This window comes from Hyperolius riggenbachi, chromosome 2, assembly GCF_040937935.1.
Source record: "Hyperolius riggenbachi isolate aHypRig1 chromosome 2, aHypRig1.pri, whole genome shotgun sequence".
NCBI classification, from domain to species: domain Eukaryota; kingdom Metazoa; phylum Chordata; class Amphibia; order Anura; family Hyperoliidae; genus Hyperolius; species Hyperolius riggenbachi.
Window position 1 is genome coordinate 392,424,888 of NC_090647.1, and position 23,958 is coordinate 392,448,845.

General features: G+C 46.3%; 1 protein-coding gene across 10 annotated transcripts in view; it reads right to left on the reverse strand.

The window, feature by feature from the left end:
- Window positions 1–23,958, reverse strand: part of PLXNA2 (plexin A2) — a 3,799,727-nt gene that overhangs the window by 187,878 nt on the left and 3,587,891 nt on the right. For 9 of the 10 annotated variants that reach the window (XM_068269767.1, XM_068269773.1, XM_068269774.1 and 6 more), the window contains one exon: window positions 10,257–10,426. The exons of the other annotated variant lie outside the window; for it this stretch is intronic. In XM_068269767.1, coding sequence (XP_068125868.1) covers window positions 10,257–10,426 — 170 coding nt within the window. The remainder of the gene's footprint in view (window positions 1–10,256; window positions 10,427–23,958) is intronic. 10 annotated transcript variants of the gene reach the window in all.

Sequence of the window (23,958 nt, forward strand, 5' to 3'; positions counted from 1 at the left end):
CAATTTCCACAACTAAACATTCCAAATTTGCAGGGAAATTTATTTAACCAAGTCTCCTTTTCCTTACTTATAAACTCAGATCTCATCAATTTGTTTTTAAGATTATGGGCTTTTCTGGCAGTCATAAAAGGTCTTTCCCCCACTAGATTCCTTATTCTTTTATCTAATAACAACATACCCCAATGTTTCTGTAATATCTTTTGCAATGGATACCAATGTGACCCGTATGCTGTAATGAATCTTAAAGGGTCCCTCTTTTTCTCCCTCCCCTGCCCACCCCCAATTTTTTTACGTGGTGATTGACCCCTTCTCAAATCTTCCTTCTTTTTCTCAAGTACTTTCTGGTACTCTTGCTCAACCAATTCCTCCGGGTAACCTCTTTCCATAAGTCTCTCACTAAGTTCCCGGCCTTCCCTTACAAAATCTTCATCCAGGGTACAGTTTCTACGATGTCTGTAGAACTGTCCCCTCGGGACGGCTCTCTTTTGAGATTCTAGATGGTGACTTGAATAATGTAAAAGTGTATTTCCCGCTGTGGGTTTTCTGTAGGTAGAGATTAACACTCTTTCCCCCTCCTTCCGAATTTTTAAATCTAGGAATGAAAGCTCCCTTTCACTCCACTCATAGGTAAAATTGAGATTTCTCTCATTTTCCTTCAACTTCTCCATGAAACAATTTAATTGCTCCCCGGTGCCTCGCCAGACCAGGAGCATGTCGTCAATGAACCTCAGCTAGACACGGACATGCCTCTGAAAGAGGTCCAAGGGGTACACTTCCTGCCGCTCCCACAGCCCCAGGTGTAAACAAGCGTAGGCCGGAGCACAGGATGCCCCCATCGACGTGCCCCTGATCTGGCGATAGTAGCGACCATCAAAACAGAAACAATTGTACTCAAGTACTAACTGCAAGGCTTCAACCACAAACTCATTGTGGAGTCCTGAGTCGGGAAAGTGCTCACGAAGAAAGAACGCTGAAGCAGCCAATCCCACCTCATAGGGTATTGAAGTATATAGGCCCTCAACATCAACACTTACAATCAGATCCTCCCCACTGATAGGAACACCCTCCAGGACAGCCAACATGTCTCCAGTGTTCCTAACAAACGAGGGCAATACCTTCACTAGAGGCTTCAATTTTCCATCCAGAAACTTACCCAGCCTCTCCAATGGACCTTCAATCCCAGACACTATCGGCCGTCCATGTGGCCTCGTCCTATCTTTGTGGATCTTGGGAATAGTGTAAAAAATTGGGGTCGATCACCACGTAAAAAAATTGTGGGTGGGCAGGGGAAGGAGAAAAAGAGGGACCCTTTAAGATTCATGACAGCATAATGAATCTTAAAGGGTCATCAGGTTGACCGATGTGGGGTGGTGAGTTAAATATTATGGACCAAGTGGGTCATATAATTAATTTAAACTTAAATTTAAACTTAAACTCAAGCTTCCTCCCCCCCCCCACCCCCCCTGTGGTGGAAACACCATGTTGTCAAGGATCTAGGTTTTTTATTGATTGTTATAGATCGTATATGCCTCATGGAGAAACATAGTTTTTTCGATTTTCCTGCAATTCCGTTTTATTGGCCACAAGATGGCATCAGGTGGTCTTTTTGGCCTTTTTTGTGCGACGGCTGCTTAGCCTAAATATATGTGCCTCACTCCCTGTTTTCCGCGTCCCACACGTAATATGAGTGCGTTCCACTTTTGTTTATCGCCCCCCGGATATTACGTCATTGCGACTTCCGGTTTTGCGCTCCACGGGCAGGATATTCATTAGACATGGGTTGCGGCGTGCGCTCCAAGCGTCTGAGCCCGTGCACGGCTGCGTCTTTGTGACTGACGGCCATGGAACTGACGGTTGCTTCTCTATGAGGTAAGAACCTATTTAAGGGGTGATGTTTCTTGGGGCTGGTTAGCCTGATGATGTGCCACATAGTTTAACGGCGTGAAACGGCTGTAGACCTTTCACAACTGCCTGTACCTCTCTCCATCACTTGCAATGAATTGTGCTGTCATGCCTTTTAGTCGTTTGGAATAAAAGTGAAGTTTTATTTGGAGGTGCACGACCACTTTTTCTCTCTTATTTTGGACTGTTTACCTATATTGGTGAGTTGCACAAGGTGAAGAGCCTGTTCCTGTGCATAGCATTCTGCTCTATCCTTGAATGAGTATACGTGAGCTACATCTCCCTCCATCTCACTCCGCGGCTTTCCGTTCTCCTCCCCGCACACTGCACCTATCGCCCCCACCTACAATGGCACTCTGGAGCGCCCTGATAGGTGCTATGGGTGATCCAGGGTGCCAGTGTAGGTGGAGGCAATAGGTGCAGTGTGCAGGGAGGGAAGTGGAGCGGCGCAGGATGGAGATGGAGGGAGATGCAGCTCTACTATACTTAGTATAGCAGAACTCAAAGCATCTTTGAATTTGGCTCCAAGGTTCCCTATTGGTCTGTTAATAGACCAATGGTTAGCCTTGGAGCCAAATTCAAAGAAGCTTTGAGCTCTGCTATACTTAGTATAGCAGAGGTGGGTGACGGTGTGTGGTCCCGGGTGTGCAGAGATCTTCAATCAACATGTAACTGAAGGTATATTGGTGTGGGTCTTTTTCTGAAGGTATTGGTGTGGGAACTTTTTTTTTTAAAGGTACAGGTAATTATTACTGGTTAATTAAGAATAATGAGGGCCCGTTCACACTTTTTGCGTTTTTTTAAAGTGCCAGCTGTTTTCAAAATCGCCCTGAAAGCGCTTGTGAAATGATTCCCTATGGGAGAGTTCACATCCGAGCGGTTCGTTTACGATCTGCTCAGCAAATCGCTGCCTGTACCATTTTCTGAGCATTTTTGCTCAATGGAAGGTATAGGGAAATTGCAAAGCACTTGAAAAAGCGCTTGGTATAGCAATTTCCCCAGCACAGTTAGTTAATGTAGCAAAACCCGCCGACTTAAGCGGTTAATGCTAGAAACACCAAATTTGCAGGATATGTTAAAAAGAACAGTGGGAACAAGGATATTTTTCTATTTTTTTAAAACTTTTTTTTTATTAAGTTCAGAGGGTGGAAAATAAAAAAAAATGATGTGGGGTCCCCCATAACAAGCCTATTTAACCCCCATGCAGGCTGGGATAGCCAGAATGCAGAGCCCCGGCTGACTGGGGCTTCGCACCCTGAACTATACCAGCCCACATGGTCAATGGTATGGGGGGGCTCCAAGGAAGAGGGTCAGCCAAGCCTTCCCAATCCATGGACAAGGGGCTCTTCCCCACCTTCGGTGCCCCAGGAGGAGGTGGGGGTGACGACTCCCTGGGGAGTTCATGGTGACATCTGGGAGTCCCTTTTAAGAAGGGGACCCCCAGATGCCCGCCACCTCCCAGGAGAAGAGAATATAGGGGTACAAAGTACCCCTTACCCATTTCCACAAATAAAGTCCTTTATTAATCTTAATTAACCACAAATACTTACCTGTACCTTGAAAAAAAATTTCTTCAGAAATGTTATTTCGTTTAACCCTTTGTGTAAATGGGAGGGGGGGGAGGAGGACATCTGGTGTCCCCTTCTTAAAGGGGACTCCCATATGCCACCATGAACCCTCTCTAAGGAGTCATCGCCCACACCTTCACTTCAGCGATTACAGCAATGCCATCCATAATATCTGCCACCGAAAACTTGAGTCGTGGAAAAAAATGAGTCGTGGAAAAAGCAACACCCACCTAGGGACAACTGCCTCAAGAAGGCACTTAATCTCCTATCACAAACACCAATGGTATGAGCACATAAGGAAAAGCAGCAAAAAAATGCAAAGCCACCCTCCGCCTCCTCTTCCTCCTCCTGGTCCAGCATCTTCAGCTGCTTTATCCTCTGCTGCCTTTGCACATGCACAGCCACCCTCCTCCACTCCGCCTCTCACCTTGAGCAGTTTCTGTTCCTCTGTCCACAGCCAGGTGTCCATTAAGGAAATATTTGAGTGGAAGAAGCCAATGTCTGCCAGTCACTCCCGTGCCCGGTGTCTGACAGCTGGCTTGTCGGAACTGTTAGCCCTCCAGATGTTACCATACAAGCTGGTGGACTCTGAGGCATTCTGAAAATTTGTGGTGTTGGGACACCGCAGTGGAAGATACCAGGCAGCAATTATTTTTCCAAAAAGGTGATACCCAAGCTGTACCATGATGTTGAAAGGAAAGTGGTGTCATCTCTGGCACACAGCGTTGGGTCAAGGGTCCATCTGACCACACATGCCTGGTCTGCAAAGCACAGTCAAGGCAGGTATATTACTTATACGGCATGGAGTATGTGCAGCGGACTTGGTGACACCCCCACGGCTTGCAGGCAGGCCTGCTGCCCCCTCCTCTTCTTCTCCTCCTACTCCTCCTCGTACTTCCTTGTCGCTGTCGTCGTCCTCCTCGGCTGAATCCTACTCTACTACTCTGCTCTCCTCTCAAACTGCACACCCCAGCTCCCCAGGGCCTATTCCGCATGCCAGGTATGACGGTGTCACGCCATCTTGGACATATCTTGCCTCAAAGCCGAGAGTCACACTGGCCCAGCACTCCTGGCTGCTCTGAACAAACAGGTGGATCAGTGGCTGACCCCGCACCAACTGGAGATCGGCAACGTGATGTGTGACAACGAAAGGAATCTCTTGTCGGCTTTGAGTTTGGGCAAGTTGACACGTGCCCTGCATGGCACATGTGCTGCATCTTATACTCCAATGATGTGTGTGTAAGTTCCAAGGCTTACAGCAGTCCAGAAAGGTGTCCCTACATGGCCATGGCGTGCTTCTCCGATATTCAGCAAAAAAACTCACTGAAATTCAATGCTACTCCAGCTGCAATACCACCTGCTACAACAGGAGAAAGCCATCAACGAGTATCTGTACAGCCATGGTGCTAGGGCAGGCTCTGGGGAGCTGGGGATTTTCTTGGCGTAAGGTAGTGGACACTCGTGCGTAATGCCTGCAGGCTCATGCGTCTGTTTGAGGAGGTGACAAACCTGGTAAGTTGCTGTGAAGGCGCCATCAGTGACCTGATCCCATGCGCTTTATTCCTGGAGTGTGTCATGCATAGAGTGGTGGATCAAGCTGTAGAGGAGTGTGAAGAGGAAGAGGAAGAGTTGTGGGAACCTTCACCACCAGATCCAGATTTGTCGTCAACACATGTGGCAGCACAGAGGAGGGGGAGGAGGAGGAAGGAGTCTGGGGTAGAGGAGTCAGAGGAGGAAGGTGGCTTTGAGGAGGAGATGGAAGAACAACCACAGAAGGCGTCGCAGGGGGCTTGTGCTGCTCACCATTTGGGTACCCATTGTATTGTTTATAGCTGAGGGGAGGAGGAGAACTTCCCTGATATCAGTGAGGAATAGGCAGAGGAGATGACTACTAGGTCGGCATCCAACCTTGTGCATATGGGGTCTTTCATGCTGTCCAGCCTGTTGAAGGACCCCCATATAAAAAAACTCAAGGAGAAAACCCTGTACTGGGTGGCAACACTACCACACCCTCAGTATAAGCACAAAGTGGCAGAGATGTTACCAAATTACCAGAAGGCAGAAAGGATGCAGCCTGTTTAGCATCCGGCATGAATGAACAAATTAACTACGCTCATTTTCCTACTCACTTAGGGTATGTCGCTGTGTGCCCTAATGTCCACTGGGTGGGTCCTCTCACGCCTGTTCCTGTTGTGTCCATTGCATTCTCACAATTTTTGTCCCCCTTTTTACTATCATCCCCCTCTTTTTGTCCCTTATATGTAGGGTCTGGTGGTTGAGTAGTATATCTATTCACACAGGTGGATGCACAGGTGGACAATGGATGAACTGACTGCTAATATATAAAACAGCGTGCGGTCACACAGATGCAGTGAAAGGTATGCAGTGACCGGTATATAAAAAAGTGTGCAGTCACACAGGTGCATTGAAAAGGTTGCAGTGACTGCAGGTATAACAATGTGGCAGTCACACAGGTGCAGTGAAAATGGATGAACTGACTGCTGGTATGTAAAACAGCATGCGGTCACACAGATGCAGTGAAAGGTATGCAGTGACTGTTGGTATAACAATGTGCAGTCACACTGTTTTGTATACCAGCAGTCAGTGCATCCATTTTCACTGCACCTGTGTGACTGCTGCACACTGTATTATAATACCAGTTACTGCATACCTTTCACTGCATCTGTGTGACCGCACAATGTTTTATATACCAGTCACTGCATACCTTTCACTGCATCTGTGTGACCGCACGCTGTTTTATATACCAGCAGTCAGTGCATCCATTTTTACTGCACCTGTGTGACTGCACATTGTTATACCAGCAGTCACTGCATACCTTTTACTGTGACTGTGTGACTGCACATTGTTGTACCAGCAGTCACTGCATACCTTTCACTGCACCTGTGTGACTGCACATTGTTATACCAGCAGTCACTGCATACCTTTTCACTGCACCTGTGTGACTGCAAACTGTTTTATATACCAGTCAGTGCATACCTTTCACTGCATCTGTGACTGCACATTGTATTAGTCAAGTCAGTGCATACCTTTCATTTCATCCCCCCAATATGGACAAAACAACAGGCAGAGGCAGAGCCAGAGGCAGGCCACCCGGCAGGTCTGTTCAAGGTCGTGCTGAACAATGTGACAATGTTCAGAAGGCACGTGCCATCAACTCCCAAGATTGTCAGGAAATAACTATTTAACACAGAACACCTCATCTTCTGCAGCCACCAGTGCTACTACTAGCACCATATCCACTCCATTTGACACTTTGAAGGAGTTATTTAGTGGGGAATTACCTGATCCACAGCAATTATTGTTACAACATGATGAAGGCGCTAAGCAAGTTACACCACCTTATATGTCTGAGTTAGGCATCACTATGGACATAAGGTGTGAGGATGATGAAGTACCTGCTCTTGGTGCAGTTTATGAGGTGTCTGATACAAACAAAGCTGTGGAGAATGATTATGATGATGATGATGATGATACTGCCATGGATGTCACGTGGGAACCTAATAGACATGATGACCAGGGGGACAGTTCAGAGGGGGAGTCAGAGAGGAGTAGGAGGAGGTGAGTTGATGAAAGAAGCAGGGGGAGCTCCTCATCAGAAACAGCTCGTGGCAGTGTCTGGCGGAATGTATCGCCACCTATGGACAGCCAGCCAACATGCACTTCAAGGCCCCTTTGGTGACGCCACCACCAAAGGGGCATCATCCCAGGGCTCAATGGTGTGGAATTTTTTTGTGTATCTGCCGCAGATGAGAGCAATGCCATCTGTACTCTCTGCCACCAAAAATTGAGCCATGGAAAGACCAAGATAACTGCCTTACGAAGGCACACGATGGAAAAGCACAAACTGCAATGGGAAGACCACCTGAGCAAAAGCAGCACATAAAAGAAAAGCCACCCTCCTTCTCCTCTTCCTTCTTCAGGTGCAGCATCTTCAGCCACTTTCTCCCTTGCACCTTCACAGCCACCCTCCTCCACTCCGCCTCTGACCTTGAGCGGTTCCTGCTCCTCTGCTTACAGCTTTCTCCCTTGCACCTTCACAGCCACCCTCCTCTACTCCGCCTCTGAGCTTGAGCGGTTCCTGCTCCTCTGCCTACATAATCATTCGCCAGGTGTCCATGAAGGAAATATTTGAGCGGAAGAAGCCAATTTCTGCCAGCCACCTCCTTGCCCGGCGTCTGACAACTGGCTTGGGAGAACTGTTAGCTCGCCAGCTGTTACCATACCAGCTGGTGCGCTCTGAGGCCTTCCGAAAATTCGTGGCAATTGGGACACTGCAGTGGAAGATACCAGGCCGCAATTATTTCTCAAAAAAGGCGATACCCAAACTGTACCATGAAGTTGAAAGGCAAGTGGTGTCATCTCTGGCACACAGCGTTGGGTCAAGGGTCCATCTGACCATGGAAGCCTGGTCTGCAAAGCACGGTCAAGGCAGGTACATTACTTATACAGCACATTGGGTGAACCTGGTCACCGCTGGCAAGCAGGGAGTACGTGGCTGTGCAGCGGACCTAGTTGTGACACCTCCACGGCTTGCAGGCAGGCCTGCTGCCATCTCCTCTCCTTCTCCTCATACTCTTCCTGCTACATCCTCTTCTCTGTCCTCCTCCTCCTCCTCCTCCTTGGCAGTAGCAGTGCTACTCTACTGGTGCTGCGATCTCCTCTCCAGCTACACACCCCCAGCTCCCTAGGGCCTATGCTGCATGCCAGGTACGACGGTGTCATGCCATCTTGGACATGTCTTGCCTCAAAGCCGAGAGTCACACTTGAACAGTTCTTCTGGTTGCTCTGAACAAACAGGTGGATCAGTTGCTGACCCCGCACCAACTGGAGATCGGCAATGTGATGTGTGACAACGGCAGCAATCTCATTTTGGCTTTGAGTTTGGGAAAGTTGACACATGTACCCTGCATGGCACATGTGCTAAATCTAATAATTCAAAGATTTGTGTCTAAGTACCCAGGCTTACAGGAGGTCCTGAAGCAGTCCAGGAAAGTGTGTGGGCATTTCAGGCGATCCTCATCCTACATGTCCATGGCACGCTTGGCCGATATTCAGCAGAGAAACAACTTGCCGGTGAGGCACTTGATTTGCGATAGCCCGATTCGCTGGAATTCAGTGCTCCTTATGTTTGACCGCCTGCTACAACAGGAGAAAGCCATCAACGAGTATCTGTACAACTACAGTGAAAGGTCATACTCTGGGGAGCTGGGGGTTTTCTGGCTGAAGTACTGGACACTCATGTGTAATGCCTGCAGGCTCAGGCATCCGTTTGAGTAGGTGACAAACCTGGTGAGTCGCAGTGAAGGTGCCATCAGCGACTTGATCCCATATGCTTTCTTCCTGGAGCATGCCGTGCGTAGAGTGGTGGATCAAGCTGTGGAGGAGCGTGAACAGGAACAGGAGGAAGAGTGGGAAGAATCATCTGCAGAACCAGATGTTTCCTCAACACCTGCGGCAGTACAGAGAAGGGGGGTGGAGGAGGAAGAGTTGTGTGGGGAAGAGGAGTCAGATGAGGAAGGTGTTTTTTTTTAGGAGGAGGCGGAAGAACAACCACAGCAGGCATTGCAGGGGGCTTGTGCTGCTCACCTTTCCTGTGGTATTGTTCGTGGCTGGGGGGAGGAAGAGAACTTACCTGTCATCACTGAGGAAGAGCAAGAGGAGATGCAAAGTACGTCAGCATTCAACTTTGTGCAGATGGCGTCTTTTATGCTGTCCAGCCTGTTGAGGGACCCCCGTATAAAAAAACTCAAGGGGAATGACCTGTACTGGGTGGTATCGCTACTAGACCCTTGGTATAAGTACAGGAGGAGTTGCCAATGAAATGTGACATCTGGATCACCTTGATCCTGGACTCACGTCTGAAGGAGAAGCTGGGACAGTTCATGTCACCATCCACCACCGAGTGCAGCACAAGGGAGTTGCAGGGGGCCCTTGTGCGCAGACTCTTGGAAGCATTCCCCCAGCCTTCCACCCCCACTGTTGCTGTTCTGCCAACCCAGTAACAGGTGACTGCAGCCAGCAGCCAGCAGCAACAGATAGCAGAATTTATTTAAAAAAAAATTAATAAATATTTATAGAAAAAAAAACAAACAAAAAAAACACTGTGGGAGCGACCATACTCCAACAACAGAGAGCTCTGTTGGTGGGGAGAAAAAGGGGGTGGGAATCAATTGTGTGCTGAGTAGTGCGGCCCTGCAGTGAAACATTTAAAGCTGCAATGGCCCAATTTAAGAAAAATGGCCTGGTCTTTAGGGGGGTTTAACACCGAGGTCCACAAGTGGTTACAGTGATAATTTCTTTAACATCGATTTTCTCAAAAACTAAAAGTTATTTTTGAATTTTTTTGTAGCCCCTTCTCACCCTTACAATCCATGCAATTTTGGGGAATCCAAGTCGAATTTAGAAGTCCGTTTCAAATCCTAATCGCAATCACGGCTTATCCGGATTTTGATACCGTCGTGGCCGGATTTACTTGAATCTGTGATCGATGGTATCCGAGTATCCCTGCTCCTCAGCACATTTTAACAATTTTAGCTTATTGTATTCTTTTGGCACCTCTGTTCACTGTTTACAATTGTAATTGAGAAGTTTGTTATGGAAAAAAAGGGTTAAAAATATAATATGACAACCAGTCATATTATAGGATGGGGGTGGTAGATTCCTGTCCTATACTTTTTGTTGTGATATACATCGTACTTAAACCCTAAAATGTTAATGAATTTGTTTATATTAAATAGGATTTTTTTTTTTTTAGTTTGTACTTACCAGTTACTTTTCCATGTGTGTCTTACATCAGTATCATAGATTCCATGTTTGTCTGCCTGTTCATCTAGGAAGTCGAACATGTACTTGATTGCAAGAGGTAGAGTACTCCCACGGTGCACTGTACTAAACAATGTTTCAAACAAATCATCGACAAACTTCTGCAATGTTCCCTGGGAAGCAAAATGATTTTTAATCGAGGAATTAATAATCTATATAAAATTGATGTAATTTTTTTTTACTATTTGGACAAGAGTGAGGAATGGTTATAACTAATGGTGTAACTATAATTCATGAGGCTCCCCAGAAAACCTTTGATGCCCCCCTACGCCCATGTGCCCTTTACAGCCTTAGGGCCCATCTAACAAGGGTCATAAAACAAATGTGGTCATCATGATCTTCACACCCATAACAAGTGTAGCCACAAAAACACCTAATCTGAAGTATAACCCCCTTTATCGGAAGAAGGAATAGTTAGTTAGGGCCCCAAAACAGCTCCCTCCCCTTGTGCCTCCTTCTGTCCCCTTTGTGCCTCTTTTTGCCCCCCTTGTGTCTCCTTCTGTCCCCCTTTGTGCCTCCTTCTGCCCCGTGTGGTACCTCAGCCCCCCATGCCACCTCTGCCCTGTGTGTCTCTCTGTCCCTTTGTGACTCCTTCTGTCCCTCTTTTTGCCTCTGTCTGTCACCCTTTGTGCCTCTTTCTGTTTCCTTGTGCCCCTTTCTGTCTGACCGGGTGCATCCCTCTGTCCCCATGCCTTCTTTGCCCCCCTTTGTGACTCCTTTTTGCACCGTTCTTCCTTCTGTCCCCCTGTGCCTTTCTCTGTCCTCCTGTGCCTCCTTCTATCCTCAGTGTATTTCTGTCATACTGTGACTGCTTCTGTCCCCTTTTGTCCCTATCTGTCCCCCTGTCCACCTCCTGTGCATCCCCAGCCCAGTATGCAAATGCAGAGAACAGCTGCTAGTGCTTCTCAGCCCCCCCCCCCCCCCCAGGGGTGTAGCTGACGGCTCTCTGAGCAGTGAGAGGGCTTGGGGCTCTGCTTATGCTGCCCCCCATTTCACCCAGGCATGGGTGACTCTTCGCGGCGCACCTGGTAAGGTGCTAAATGCTGCGCTGACTAATCCCCGAAGGGCATAGTTTTGCAGTGTTATTAGTTAAAAGACTGCATATTCTGGCATGTGAAAGCAAATGCAAATTTGCATGAGCAATGCCTCTTGATTAAGCCAATTAGGCCAAGTTTGCAAAGCCAGATATAGCAGGTTCCACTTGGTTTGATGCACACACGTTTCTCTTGCTGTGAATGTCCCTCTAGTACTGGTACTTCACTCTCCTCATTTTATGTGTAATCATGCTACATACTGTAGGAGATACCGGGCACTAGGCCAAGCAGTGAGCAGACAGGCGGAAACACAGCACTGAATTCTGCTGCGCTATACTCTGCATATACACATTGGGCTGGGGCAGGGCCTGAGCTACTATAGGAAAAAATAGGCAACTGCCCCAGGGCCCCAGAGCCTGTAGGGGCCCCCAAGTTGTCCCTCCCCATGTTAACTGTTGCTCCCCAGGGTCTCTGCAGAGTCTGTTAAGTTGGGAGGTGATTGGGGGAGGGTCATCAGCCAGCTCAGGGGCCGAGGAGGGAAGTTTGGCTGCAACAAAGGACCTCTAATGACGCTTTTTGGTAGGGGGTGTCTGTTGGGGGGCCCCCAGGCTAATTTTGCCCTAGAGCCCAACTGTTATTTGAACCGGCCCTGGGCTGGGGGAGTGCAGGAAGGGGGGTTGCCAATGAAATAGGATAGGTGGGTTGTTTTGTATCTCAGGGACTCCCTGTACCTGCTTATATTGGCACATGGTTTATATTTGTGTGTGTGTGTGTGTGTATTTCTGATGATACAGGACTTCTTGCCTGGAGTGATAAAATGCTTAAAACAGCCCTGTGTAACCCCTTCCCACTCTATAAAAAATGAAAAACCAAAACTTTTAGCTGGCGTTACACTTAAAAATTGGATTGCCATTTTTAGCATAATTACAGCATAGCTTTAGGGAGTTGGCTAGCCCAAGATTCCCCTGAAAAATAAACATTCCTTTGTAACTGTAACACACTTAGTAGAATCTTCTACTGTGTTAGTCATCAGTTTATGTAGAAAGTTTTGAATTAGGATGGTATGATTTCTTTGTTAACTTTAAAGATAATCTGTACTCTAAAATTCTTACAATAAAAAGCATACCATTCTATTCATTATGTTCTCCTGGGTCCCTCTTTGCTGTTTCTGCCACTCCCTGCTGACTGAGATCCTGGCTTGCAATTGCCAGTTTTAGGCAGTGTTTACAAACAAAAAACATGGCTGCTAACCAGCACGTGACAGGCTCAGAGAAGCTCAGTCTGTGACTCATACAGAGCCTGCAGGGGGCGTGGAGAGGGTGTGCCTAACTTCTATCCTATCACAGCAGAGCAGCACATTCCTGCCTGAGCCGACAAAGCCGGCAAAGGAAAGACGATTAGATTAAATAGCAGAGATAATACAGCCACTGTGCAACTAGGAAAGGCTGCAGTAAGACAGACCACATTAGAACAGGCATAGGAACTTATAGGATAGAAAAAATAAGGCTGAACATTTTGTTACAGAGTCTCTTTAAAGCTAGGGGCACACTTGAGCTGTTCAAAAACACAAGTTTTGTCAAGATTGCATTCACATTTTCGTATGCAATTTTCAGTTTTTGAAATGTGTTTGCGTGTGTTTTGAATCGCTTGCATTATGCATACAAAAGGTGAATGCATGCAGTTTACCCTCAGTGCAGAAGTGAAAATGGAAATAAATGCAAAAAAAAATAAATTGCAGAATTATGAGAAGCATTACATTGCATGTGCAGCTCTTTGTGTACGATGTAAAATAGAAAAATTGTCATAATTTCAAGTGTGCACCCAGCCTTCAAGTTTTAGTATACTAATAGTAATATCTCCTTCAATCTCTCGTTGTATGTACTGATCACATAAAAAATATCTTATTAAGTAAAAATTAAGAATTGTTTTTACATGAGCATTGTATACATAACCGTCAGAGTACATTGGTGTTTGTAAAGATTAATGTTTTTCCTTTTGTTTAAAGGGGCCCTGTGATGAAAACTGTAATTTACAGTCCTGGATGGAAGATATACTGTTTATCCCCATTATTTAAAGGAAGAAAGGAGTCCAGGAATTTGTTGCAGGAACTTACAGTTTTTTTTCAGTTTCTCAGAGCCAAGATTCTGGAATGGGAAAGAAGTAACTGGGTGGGCCTTCCCATTCCACGCAGTTACACACCTGGCTTTGATACAGATAAGAAGTCTGGATAAACACAATTGGGCTTGATTCACTAACCGGCGCTAAGTGTTAGCGCTGGTGTGAAAAGCCCTTTGTGGCCGCTAGTGTGCGCAAACCTACTTTGCGTGCAGCCCCGTGCACTGCGGGTGCGCCGATATTAGTGCGCGGTGCGATGATAACGTTGCACCCGCTGGCCCTTAAAAGTGGCGCAACATAGCACTGCTTAACGGGCACCCAATGCGCCATTTTCGTCACACCGGGTGCGACTTTTAAGGGCCAGCAACGTGCTATTATTACCTGCACTGCGTGCAGCACGCGCAGTGAGCGGGATTGTTTCAAATGTGTGGGCGCAAACCACCTAACGCCGTGTTTTGCGCACACTAACACTTAGGGCACACTAACCGGCTTAGCACCGGTTAGTGAATCAAGCCCAATAGTGTGTATACAACTCTCGTAAAATACAGTGTGCTGTGAATACTGAGATCTGTGGAAAGGAGCTGTCCTATCTAGAAAGGTCTTGCATGTGTAACCCAACTTAAAGGGAACTTAAAGAGACACTGAAGCGAAAAAATATATAATAATGAATTGGTTGTGTAGTACAGCTAAGAAATAAAGCATTAGGAGCAGAGACATAAATCTAATATTTGTTTCCAGTACAGGAAGAGTTGGGAAACTCCAGTTGTTATCTATGCAAATAGCCATTGAGCTCTGTGAAGAGTTCTGACTTCTGATTAGGTTATCTCAGCTGTATTGTGTTTTTCTTTTGCAGAGAACAGTTCAGGACAGGTCAAAAGTTCACTGCCTGTTCTGTAAAGGGACCCATACACCTAATGATTTTCCTGCCGATAAACAGCAGATTCGATCACCGTGATCGAATCTGCTGTGAAATCGTTGCGCAAACGCTGACCAAACGATCGATTTCCATCTGAAATCGATTGTTCCCGTCGATCCATCCGTGGAGAAGATTTCGCTCGATCGGTCGGGAGTGCGTGATAGTGGCGTTCGAATGTCCGACGACCGACGCTAGCGGCAATACATTACCTGCTCCGCTGGCGCGAGTCCCCTGGTTCCCGTTGTCCGTTCCCTATGCTGGGCTCTGGCTGGCTTCACTTACTTCCTGTCCCGACAGGAAGTTTAAACAGTAGAGCGCCCTCTACTGTTTAAACTTACCCCGGCAGGAAGTAAAGTGAAGCTGGAGCCCAGAGCGGAGAAGAAGACAGCGGAGACCAGGGGACTCGCGCCAGCTGGATCAGGTAATGTATGCGGGGGGGGGGTGCGGGGGGGAGTGGGTCGTCGCGGCGGCGGCAGCGGCAGCTCCACAGGTTGTGAATCGGTTTCATAGTGAAATATTTGCAGTAAAGGCAGCCATACGATCCCTCTCTGATCAAATTCGATCAGAGAGGGATCTATCTGTTGGTCGATCTGATGGCAAATCGACCAGTGTATGGCCACCTTAAAAACGTTTAGGCCCTGCAGAATGCTGATTAATGTGTAAACTGCAAATATTAGAGAATGATGTAATATTATAAAAACAAGCTGTATAACTGAAAATAAAAATATGATCTAGTAATTACCCCTACTACACAACCAATTCATGATATCATAATTTTTTTTTTTTTTTTGCTTCAGTGTCTCTTTAAAGTGAAAAACAGGCCAGTTTAACTTACCGGGGGCTTCTCTCAGCCTCCTGCAGGGTAGCAGATAAAAATGGCGCAGGATGAGTGGCTACAAAAATGGCACTGCCATAGGCAGCAATAGTACAAGCTGTGATTAGCGACAAGAAGGTTACATTATGGTGCTCAATAAATAGATATGTTGCATTATGGTGCTCAATATTTATCAGGCAGCATACTTTAAACTTCTTGCAGCTAATTGGGACTTGTACTATTGCCGCCTATGGCGGCAGGGAGTCATGTACAGGCAGAGGGGTGGTGTTAGGCAGCGCAGCAGGGGTACAGTAGTTAGGTTAAGATAGGGAGGGGGATTGGAGTGGTAAGGTTTAAGCAGAGGGAGGGTTTATTAGAATATATTACCTGGCCCTGGGCGATCAAGTGTCCTTCACTTCTTTGTTAGTTTGCAGCTGTTCTGCAGCCAGCCAATCACCATACGGCTTCAGTCCTCCCATGGTGATTGGCTGGCTGCAGGACTCCTGCACACTAAACAGAAAGTGGAGGAGGAGACGCGATTGGCGTGACCGGGTAATGTGTGAGATGTCGATAATGACCTCTTATTAAGTAAAGTTCGTATTATGTAAAGTTTTAGGATACTTCTGAAACTTTAAATACTCATTATTGGTATCACCCAGCGCCAATTTTTTACAGCGCCATTTTTTTATGTACTCCCCTGCAGTCCTTCTGTGCCCTCAATGTCATTCTGCATTCTCTTTTCAGCTGCAGTGACTTTTTGACAGATGTGGGTGGCAGCATTCTGTGCTTGCGCACCATGTGGGATATGTGAGAGAGTAGGCTGGTGTTGTACTTTGTTCTCTGGTTGAACTCGATGGACGTATGTCTTTTTTCAACCAAAATAACTATGTAACTATGTAAAAATTGCTACTGCACATGCACAGAGCATGAGTGAGGAGGCACGTGGCTGGCACTGCACATGCACACACATGCACACAGTTTTCAGGAGGGCACTGCTGCTGAATGTAGAATGGCACGGGATCAGAAGGACTTCCGGGGGCTGGAAGAAACCTCAGATACAGGTAAATTAACCACTTCAGGTTGTTTTCACCCTAGGGACGAGAGACGTTTTCACATTTCAGCTTTATCTCTACTTATACAACAAAATGATCTATACCTTGTATTTTTTTTTTCGCCACCAAACAATGTATAACGACAATATTTTTTGGGGAAATAAAGGTGCATTTTTTTTCAGTTTTATATCCATCACAAACTACAAACCCATAATTGAATTGTGTGTGTCTTTTTATTAAAATTAATGTATGTAGATGTATGTATGTAGGTGTAATTTACTATTTGACCACAAGAGGTCCTTTAAGTACGCAAATAGGAAGTAATGCATAGACGTGATACATCAAAAGTTACAAATGCCGCAGCATTTAAGTGATGCCGGCAATCATTCACACAGGGACTTAAATTAATGAATGAGAACTGCATTTTCATTCATTCGTCTCCCCTCTAATGGGCGGCGGGAGCGAGTGGGAGTGCGCAACGGCACAATCGCGTGCACGTCACCTACATCTAATGAGAATGATCACTGTATTTGAACAAAAACAGTGATAATTCTCACTGCACAAGTACGGATTGGCTCAGGGGGACTTCTGTGACCATTGGGATTGTGTGCTTCCGCGTGTGCAATCGTGCGCGCACCCCCGCAAAGTGCATGGTCGTGAGTCTTCCCTCTCCTCCCTGCTAGTAATGGGCCGAATATCAATTTTTGGGTTTGCACATTTTGGCCTCAATTCACGGAGCATTATCAAACGTTTATCAAACACTTTATCAAACGTTTGATAATTTACCTCATGGGTAAAATCTCACTAAGGTGTTATATATTTGTTGAACGTTTTATCGGTAAAACATTCGATAAATATATAACACATTAGTGAATTTAAAATGATATTTTACCCATGAGGTAAATTATCAAACGTTTGATAAAGTGTTTGATAAACGTTTGATAATTCTCTGTGAATTGAGGCCTTTGAATCCGAATCTCTGCAAAATTTTTTGAATCTGGCGAATCTTCATAGACTTCAAAGACAGGCGAATGGCCGTTCACTTTAGCGGTTATTAGCTAAGTCCCCTTATAGTTTTTGACAAAAACTATTTTAAAGTTTCATAGGAAAAAAACAATGCTAAGTGTGGTTTGCCTTCTTCAAAAGGAATTTGCGATATTTCAGCTTAACGTGAACATCTGTGGTTACCCACAATGCACCGCTACTGAATATGCAAATTATCTTGTTATGCCCCAGAAGACAATCTCGTTATGCCCCAGACGACAAGCTTGCATCCAGAACCGCTGGTGTATAGCAAGCCAATAGCTCAAAGTTTTACAGAGCCATACCAATCGCACATGTAGACAGCCTGTTTTGGACTTTTGGTCCTTTTCAGTGCATGGCAGGGATTGATATGGCTCTATGGGATAGAGCTTTTTAGTAGGAGGGATTTTTGGTTTCTTAGTCCCCTACACCTTCCTTGTGGTTTTGAGTCACACCAAGCGGCATAGGAAAAAAAATGCATTTAAATGACAGATAATGTAGCAAACCTAACAGTAGCGTAAATTTACATATATCAATGAATTTCAAGACGTAGGGTTCCAGGGGGTCCATACGTAGTGTAATGGACCACCTGGAAACCCCTCCAAAGTGGCAACACTTTGGCCAGTGGTCGCTACAGACGCAATATGGCTGTATAAAGTTCCCTGAAAACTTAACCTATTTTTTTTAAACATTTTTTTTAATGTTCAATGTGTGGGAAATTAAAAAAAAAATGACCTGGGGTCCACCATGCAGGCTGGGATAGCCAGAATGCAGAGCCCGGTCGAGTGGGGCTTCGCACCCTGAGCTATCCCAGTCCATGGTATTTGGGGGCTCCTGGGGATAGGGGCAGCCAAGCTTCCTCCTCTTCCCTAGAGCCCTTGTCCAATTAATGGACAAGGGATTCTATTCCACCTCTGGTGCCCCATGAGGAGGTAGGGGCCGTCGACACCCTGGGGGGGGGGGGGGTTCATGGTGGCATCTGGGGGTCCCCTTCTGGGAGTCCCCTTTAAGAAGAAAACCCCTAAAGCCCACCCCCCTCTCAGGAGAAATGAGCACGGACAGCACGGTGGCGTAGTGGTTAGCGCTCTCGTCTTGCAGTGCTGGGTCCCTGGTTTGAATCCCAGCCAGGGCACTATCTGCATGGAGTTTGGATGTTCTCCCCGTGTCTGTGTGGGTTTCCTCCGGGCACTCCGGTTTCCTCCCACATCCCAAAAACATACAGATAAGTTAACTGGCTTCCCCCTAAAATTGACCCTAGACTACAATACATACACTACACCAGGCATAGACATACGACTATGTTAGGGATTAGATTGTGAGCTCCTCTGAGGGACAGTTAGTGACAAGACTATATTCTCTGTACAGTGCTGCGTAAGATGTCGGCGCTATATAAATACTAAATAATAATAAATAATAATAATAGGGGTACAAAGTACCCCTTACCCATTTCCACAAAGGGTTACATGAAATAAAAACACAACAATGAGAAAAGTCCTTTCATAACCTTAAAGAGACACTGAAGCGAGAGTAATTCAGAGCTTATATTCAGCAAGGGCATGTGTGCCCCTGCTAAAACGCCGCTATCCCGTGGCTAAACGGGGGTCCCTTACCTCCCAAATCCCCCCCTGCAAAATCCGCGACCAACTTGGTCGTAGATTTTGCTGCTGTTGAGGCAGGGCTAACGGCTGCAGCCCTGCCTCTCAGCGCCATCTATCAGCGGCGCATCACCGCCTCTCCCCCGCCCCTCAGTGAAGGAAGACTGACAGGGGCAGGGGAGAGGCGGAGATACGCGCATGGAGGCAGGGCTGCGGCCATTAGCCCTGCCTCACCAGGGAGAGATTCCCGGGACTCCACTAGGGGATTTGGGTGGTAAGGGACCCCCGTTTAGCCGCGGGATAGCAGCGTTTTAGCAGGGGCACACATGCCCCTGCTGTATATAAGCTCTGAAGCAAGATTTATTCTCGCTTCAGAGTCTCTTTAATCAACCAGAAATACTTACTTGTACCTTTAAAAAAATGTTCCCTTGCCAATATCCTCAGAAATGTCTCATGCCACTATCCTCTATCTTGTAAAAGTAGTACAGAGGCGCCACCAGGGTAAAAACAATATTTCTTTAAAATGGATAAAATGAAGTAGGTAGCGGTGGACTTACCCCTCCAAAACAGACACAAAAATTGCTGTTTTAAGCAAAAATCAGTTTATTTACATACTCCGAACAAGGTGCAACGCGTTTCACGGGTATATCCCACTTCCTCGGGCAATAAATAGGAGCATATCACCAATGCGGTCCAGTACATAGCCTGGCGCCTCTGTGACAGAGGCGCCAGGCTATGTACCGGACCGCATTGGTGATATGCTCCTATTTATTGCCTGAGGAAGTGGGATATACCCGTGAAACGCGCTGCACCTTGTTCGGAGTATGTAAATAAACAGATTTTTGCTTAAAACAGCAATTTTTGTGTCTGTTTTGGAGGGATAAGTCCACCGCTACCTACTTCATTTTATCCATTTTAAAGAAATATTGTTTTTACCCTGGTGGCGCCTCTGTACTACTTTTGCAGGTGTTTCCACCCCTGGTGGAGGGGAATTCTTCTTTTTTCCCGATCTACAGAGAGCGACTTCTTAATCCTGAGTGGGGACAGGTCTAATCTCCTCACCTGCCTTCATACTGGTTACCTGGACGGTAACCCTTGTTTGTGAGTATAACCTACCTATACTTACCTTCCATACCCAATTTACAGTACATACTACACTATACTGGGCTCTCGGCGTCTTCCCTTATATCCTCTATCTTGTGACTCTCTTAGTTACTTTGATTGAAGAACTCCACTCACTCGACGCCACACACCACCGTTCATAGCCGCATAGCTCTGCTATACTTAATATAGCAAAGCTCACAGCATTTTTGAATTTGTCTCCAAGTCTCCCCATTGGTCTATTAAAAAACATAAAAAAGGTAAAAAAATAGGTAAAGTTGCCAGGGATCTTTATACAGTCATATTGCGGCTGTATAGCGATCCCTGGCATTGCCACTTCCACAGGATTTCCAAGGGGTCTGTATGCACTCCCTGGAAACCCCATCATGAAATGAATTGCTCTTTCATTTGATATATGTAAATTTACACCACCGTTAGGTTTGCTAACGTCATTTGTAGCATTTTAATGTATGATTTTTTCCTAGGAAACTTTAAAATTGAGTTTCTCAAAAACCATAAGGTCTTTTTGAAAATTATTTTCTCCTCTTGTACCTACTGTCCCCTTCCACATACCCTGACAATTTGGTATTTCTAGCACATAAGGGGGGTTTTCTATTGACCGCTGAAGTCAGCAACCAGTTACCTTCTATTCAAGTCTATGGGAAAACTGTGAACACAATTTTTTTTTTTAATTCCGGTTAGACGCGAATTTCGAACACCCCTTGTTCACTGCAAACTGTTCATCTGGCAGAACAGTTCGGCTCATCTCTACTCCCTGCGGCTGTAGCAGCAGCAGCCGTGGATGTGAGACTCGCCTCCGTGCGGCTGAAATGATTAAACTGGCATTTTCTATTTACTTATGTACTCTGTAATATTTGTCCTAAAAGTGGACTATCCAGGCATAAGAACTTTATGAGAACTAAGGACTCTAATGTATCCATCAGGTGGAGTTAGATATTTCCTTTGTTGATTGTGCTGCTTGCTGAAAAGAAGCAGTTTTAAATGGACTGTGTCTTGTGTGCTGGCTGAAACTACCCCACAATATCACACAATACGTATTATATATGCATACATATAAGATGTCCATTTTTTCCAGAGTAAAATGCGCTGTAAATGACTTAGCCACCACCACCACCACTACCAGTAGCACCACAGCCGCTCCTCTTGAGATGTCGCAGGAGTTATTCACACATGTTCGTGGTGAATTTACTGACGCATGAGCATTATTGGTAAAAGATGAAGGTGCTAAGGATGTTACACCACCTCATATGTCTCAGTTAGGCATCACTATACACATGGACATAAAGGTGTAAGAATGATGATGAACGATAGTTCATCATCATTCTTACACCTTTATGTCCATGTGTGTAGTGATGCCTAACTGAGACATATGAGGTGGTGTAACATCCTTAGCGCCTTCATCTTTTACCAATAATGCTCATGCATATGTTGTTGGTGCAGTTTTGGAGGTGTCTGATACAAGTGAAGCTGTGGATGATGATGATGATAAGGGCATGGATGCCACGTGGGAGCCCAGAAGATGAGTTGAAAAGGGGGACAGTTCAGAGGGGGAGACAGAGAGGAGGTGAAGACGAGTTGATGCAAGTAGCAGGGGGAGCTCATCGCAAACAGCTCATGGCAGTGTCTGATGACATGTTTTGCCACCACAGTTCAGCTAGCCAACATGGCCTTCAACGCCTGCTGCTGCCACCACCAGAATGCCGATATCCCAGAGCTCACCAGTGAGGCATTTTTTGTGTGTCTGCCTCAGATTACAGCAATGCCAACTGTAATCTCTGCCAATGAAAATTGAGTCGTGGAAAAAGCAACATCCACCTAGGGACAACTTCCTTACGAAGGCACATGATCTCCCACAAAAACCAATGGGATGAGCACATGAGGAAAAGCAGCACACAGGTACAAAGCCACCCTCCGGCTCCTCTTCTTCCTCCTGGTCCAGCATCTTCAGCCGCTTTATCTTATGCTGCCCTTGCACCTTCACAGCCACCCTCCTCCACTCCACCTCTCACTTTTCTGCTCCTCTGCCCACAGGTGTCCATTAAGGAAATATTTGAGCGGAAGAAGCCACTGTCTACCAGATTGGCAGAAGTGTTAGAACGCCAGCTGTTACCATACAAGCTGGTGGACTCTAAGGCCTTCTGAAAATTTGTGGAGATTGGGACACTGCAGTGGAAGATACCAGGCCACAATTATTTTTCCAAAAAGGCGATACCCAAACTGTACCGTGATATTGAAAGGCAAGTGGTGTCATCTCTGGCACACAGCGTTGCAAACTGACCACGGATGCCTGGTCTGCAAAGCATGGTCAGGGCAGGTGTATTACTTATACGGCACATTGGGTAAACCTGCTGACCACTGACAAGCATGGAGTATGTGGCTGTGCAGCGAACTTGGTGACACCACCACGGCTTGCAGGCAGGCCTGCTGCTACCTCCTCTTCTTCTCCTCCTACGCCTCCTCCTACATCCTCTTCACTGTCATCCTCCTCCTCGACTGAATCCTACTCTACTGCTGAGCTCTCCTCTCAAACTGCACACCCCCAGCTCCCCAGGGCCTATTCCGCATGCCAGGTATGAAGGTTTCACGCCATCTTGCACATGTCTTGCCTCAAAGCCAGGATTCACACTGCACCAGCACTCCTGGCCGCTTTGAACAAACAGTTGGATCAATGGCTGACCCCGCACCAACTGGAGATCGGCAAAGTGGTGAGTGACAATGGAAACAATCTCTTGCTGGCTTTGAATTTGGACAGGTTGACACATGTGCCCTGCAAGGCACATGTGCTGAATCTTATAATCCAACAATTTGTGTGTAAATTCCCAGGCTTACAGAAAGTCCTGAAGCAGTCCAGGAAGGTGTTTTGGCATTTCAGGCGTTCCTACTCGGCCATGATGTGCTTCTCCAATTTTCAGCAGAAAAAGAACTTGCCAGTGAGGCGTTTGAACAGGAGAAAGCTGTCAATGAGTATCTGTACAGATACGGTGCTAGGGCAGGCTCTGGGGAGTTGGGGATTTTCTTGCCTAGGTACTGTACACTCATGCCTAATGCCTGCAGGCTCATACTTCCATAATGGCTGCAGGCTCATGCAGCACTTGCACAACAAGCTGGCAAGTATGCTTTACACTGCGTTTAAAGGGGCACTATGGCTAGATGATGCTTATATTATCATTTAATATAAAATATGTGCAATTGTAGCAATGTGTAAGACTTGTATTGTGGCTGAATAAAACTCTGTTTCAATATTGCTTTACCCTAAATTAGTGCTGGAGTCCCATCGCCAGAGAAAGCAAACGACGCTGAACCAGCACATTCCATTCTGCAGGAGGAGGCTGCCTTATCCGACGTTTCATCTATAGTTGTAATCTCCCACTTTGATGTATCGGGAGAGGTTTCACCCAACGTCTAACTGCACATTAGTGCTGTTACAGCTCCTCTGATCTGCTGTACGTCTCAAGACAATGACGTACGGCTCTGATGAAAAAAATTCTCCCCGCTGAGGCCCCCCCTTCAGAGACACATGCAAGAGACAGGCTACACAGCACTTGCTTGTGCTGAATCAAGACTCTGGAAAATCCTGTGCATAAGAAGAGAAGATGGTCTCCATGGCAACTGACAACAAGAGGTGTCATTGCATGTGCCAGCTTCTCTAAAGTGGGGGCCTCAGCGGGGAGCATTTTTTTCATCAGAGCCGTATGTCATTGTCCTGAGACGTACAGCAGATCAGAGGAGCTGTAATAGCACTAATGTGCAGTTAGAGGTTGGGTGAAACCTCTCCCGATACATCAAAGAGGGAGATTACAACTACAGATGGAACGTCTGATAAGGCAGCCTCCTCCTGTAGAATGAAATGTGCTGGTTCAGCGTCGCTTAACTTTCTCTGGCGACAGGACGCCAGCACTGATTTAGGGTAAAGCAATATTGAAACAGAGTTTTATTCAGCCACAATACAAGTCTTAAAGAGACTCTGTAACATT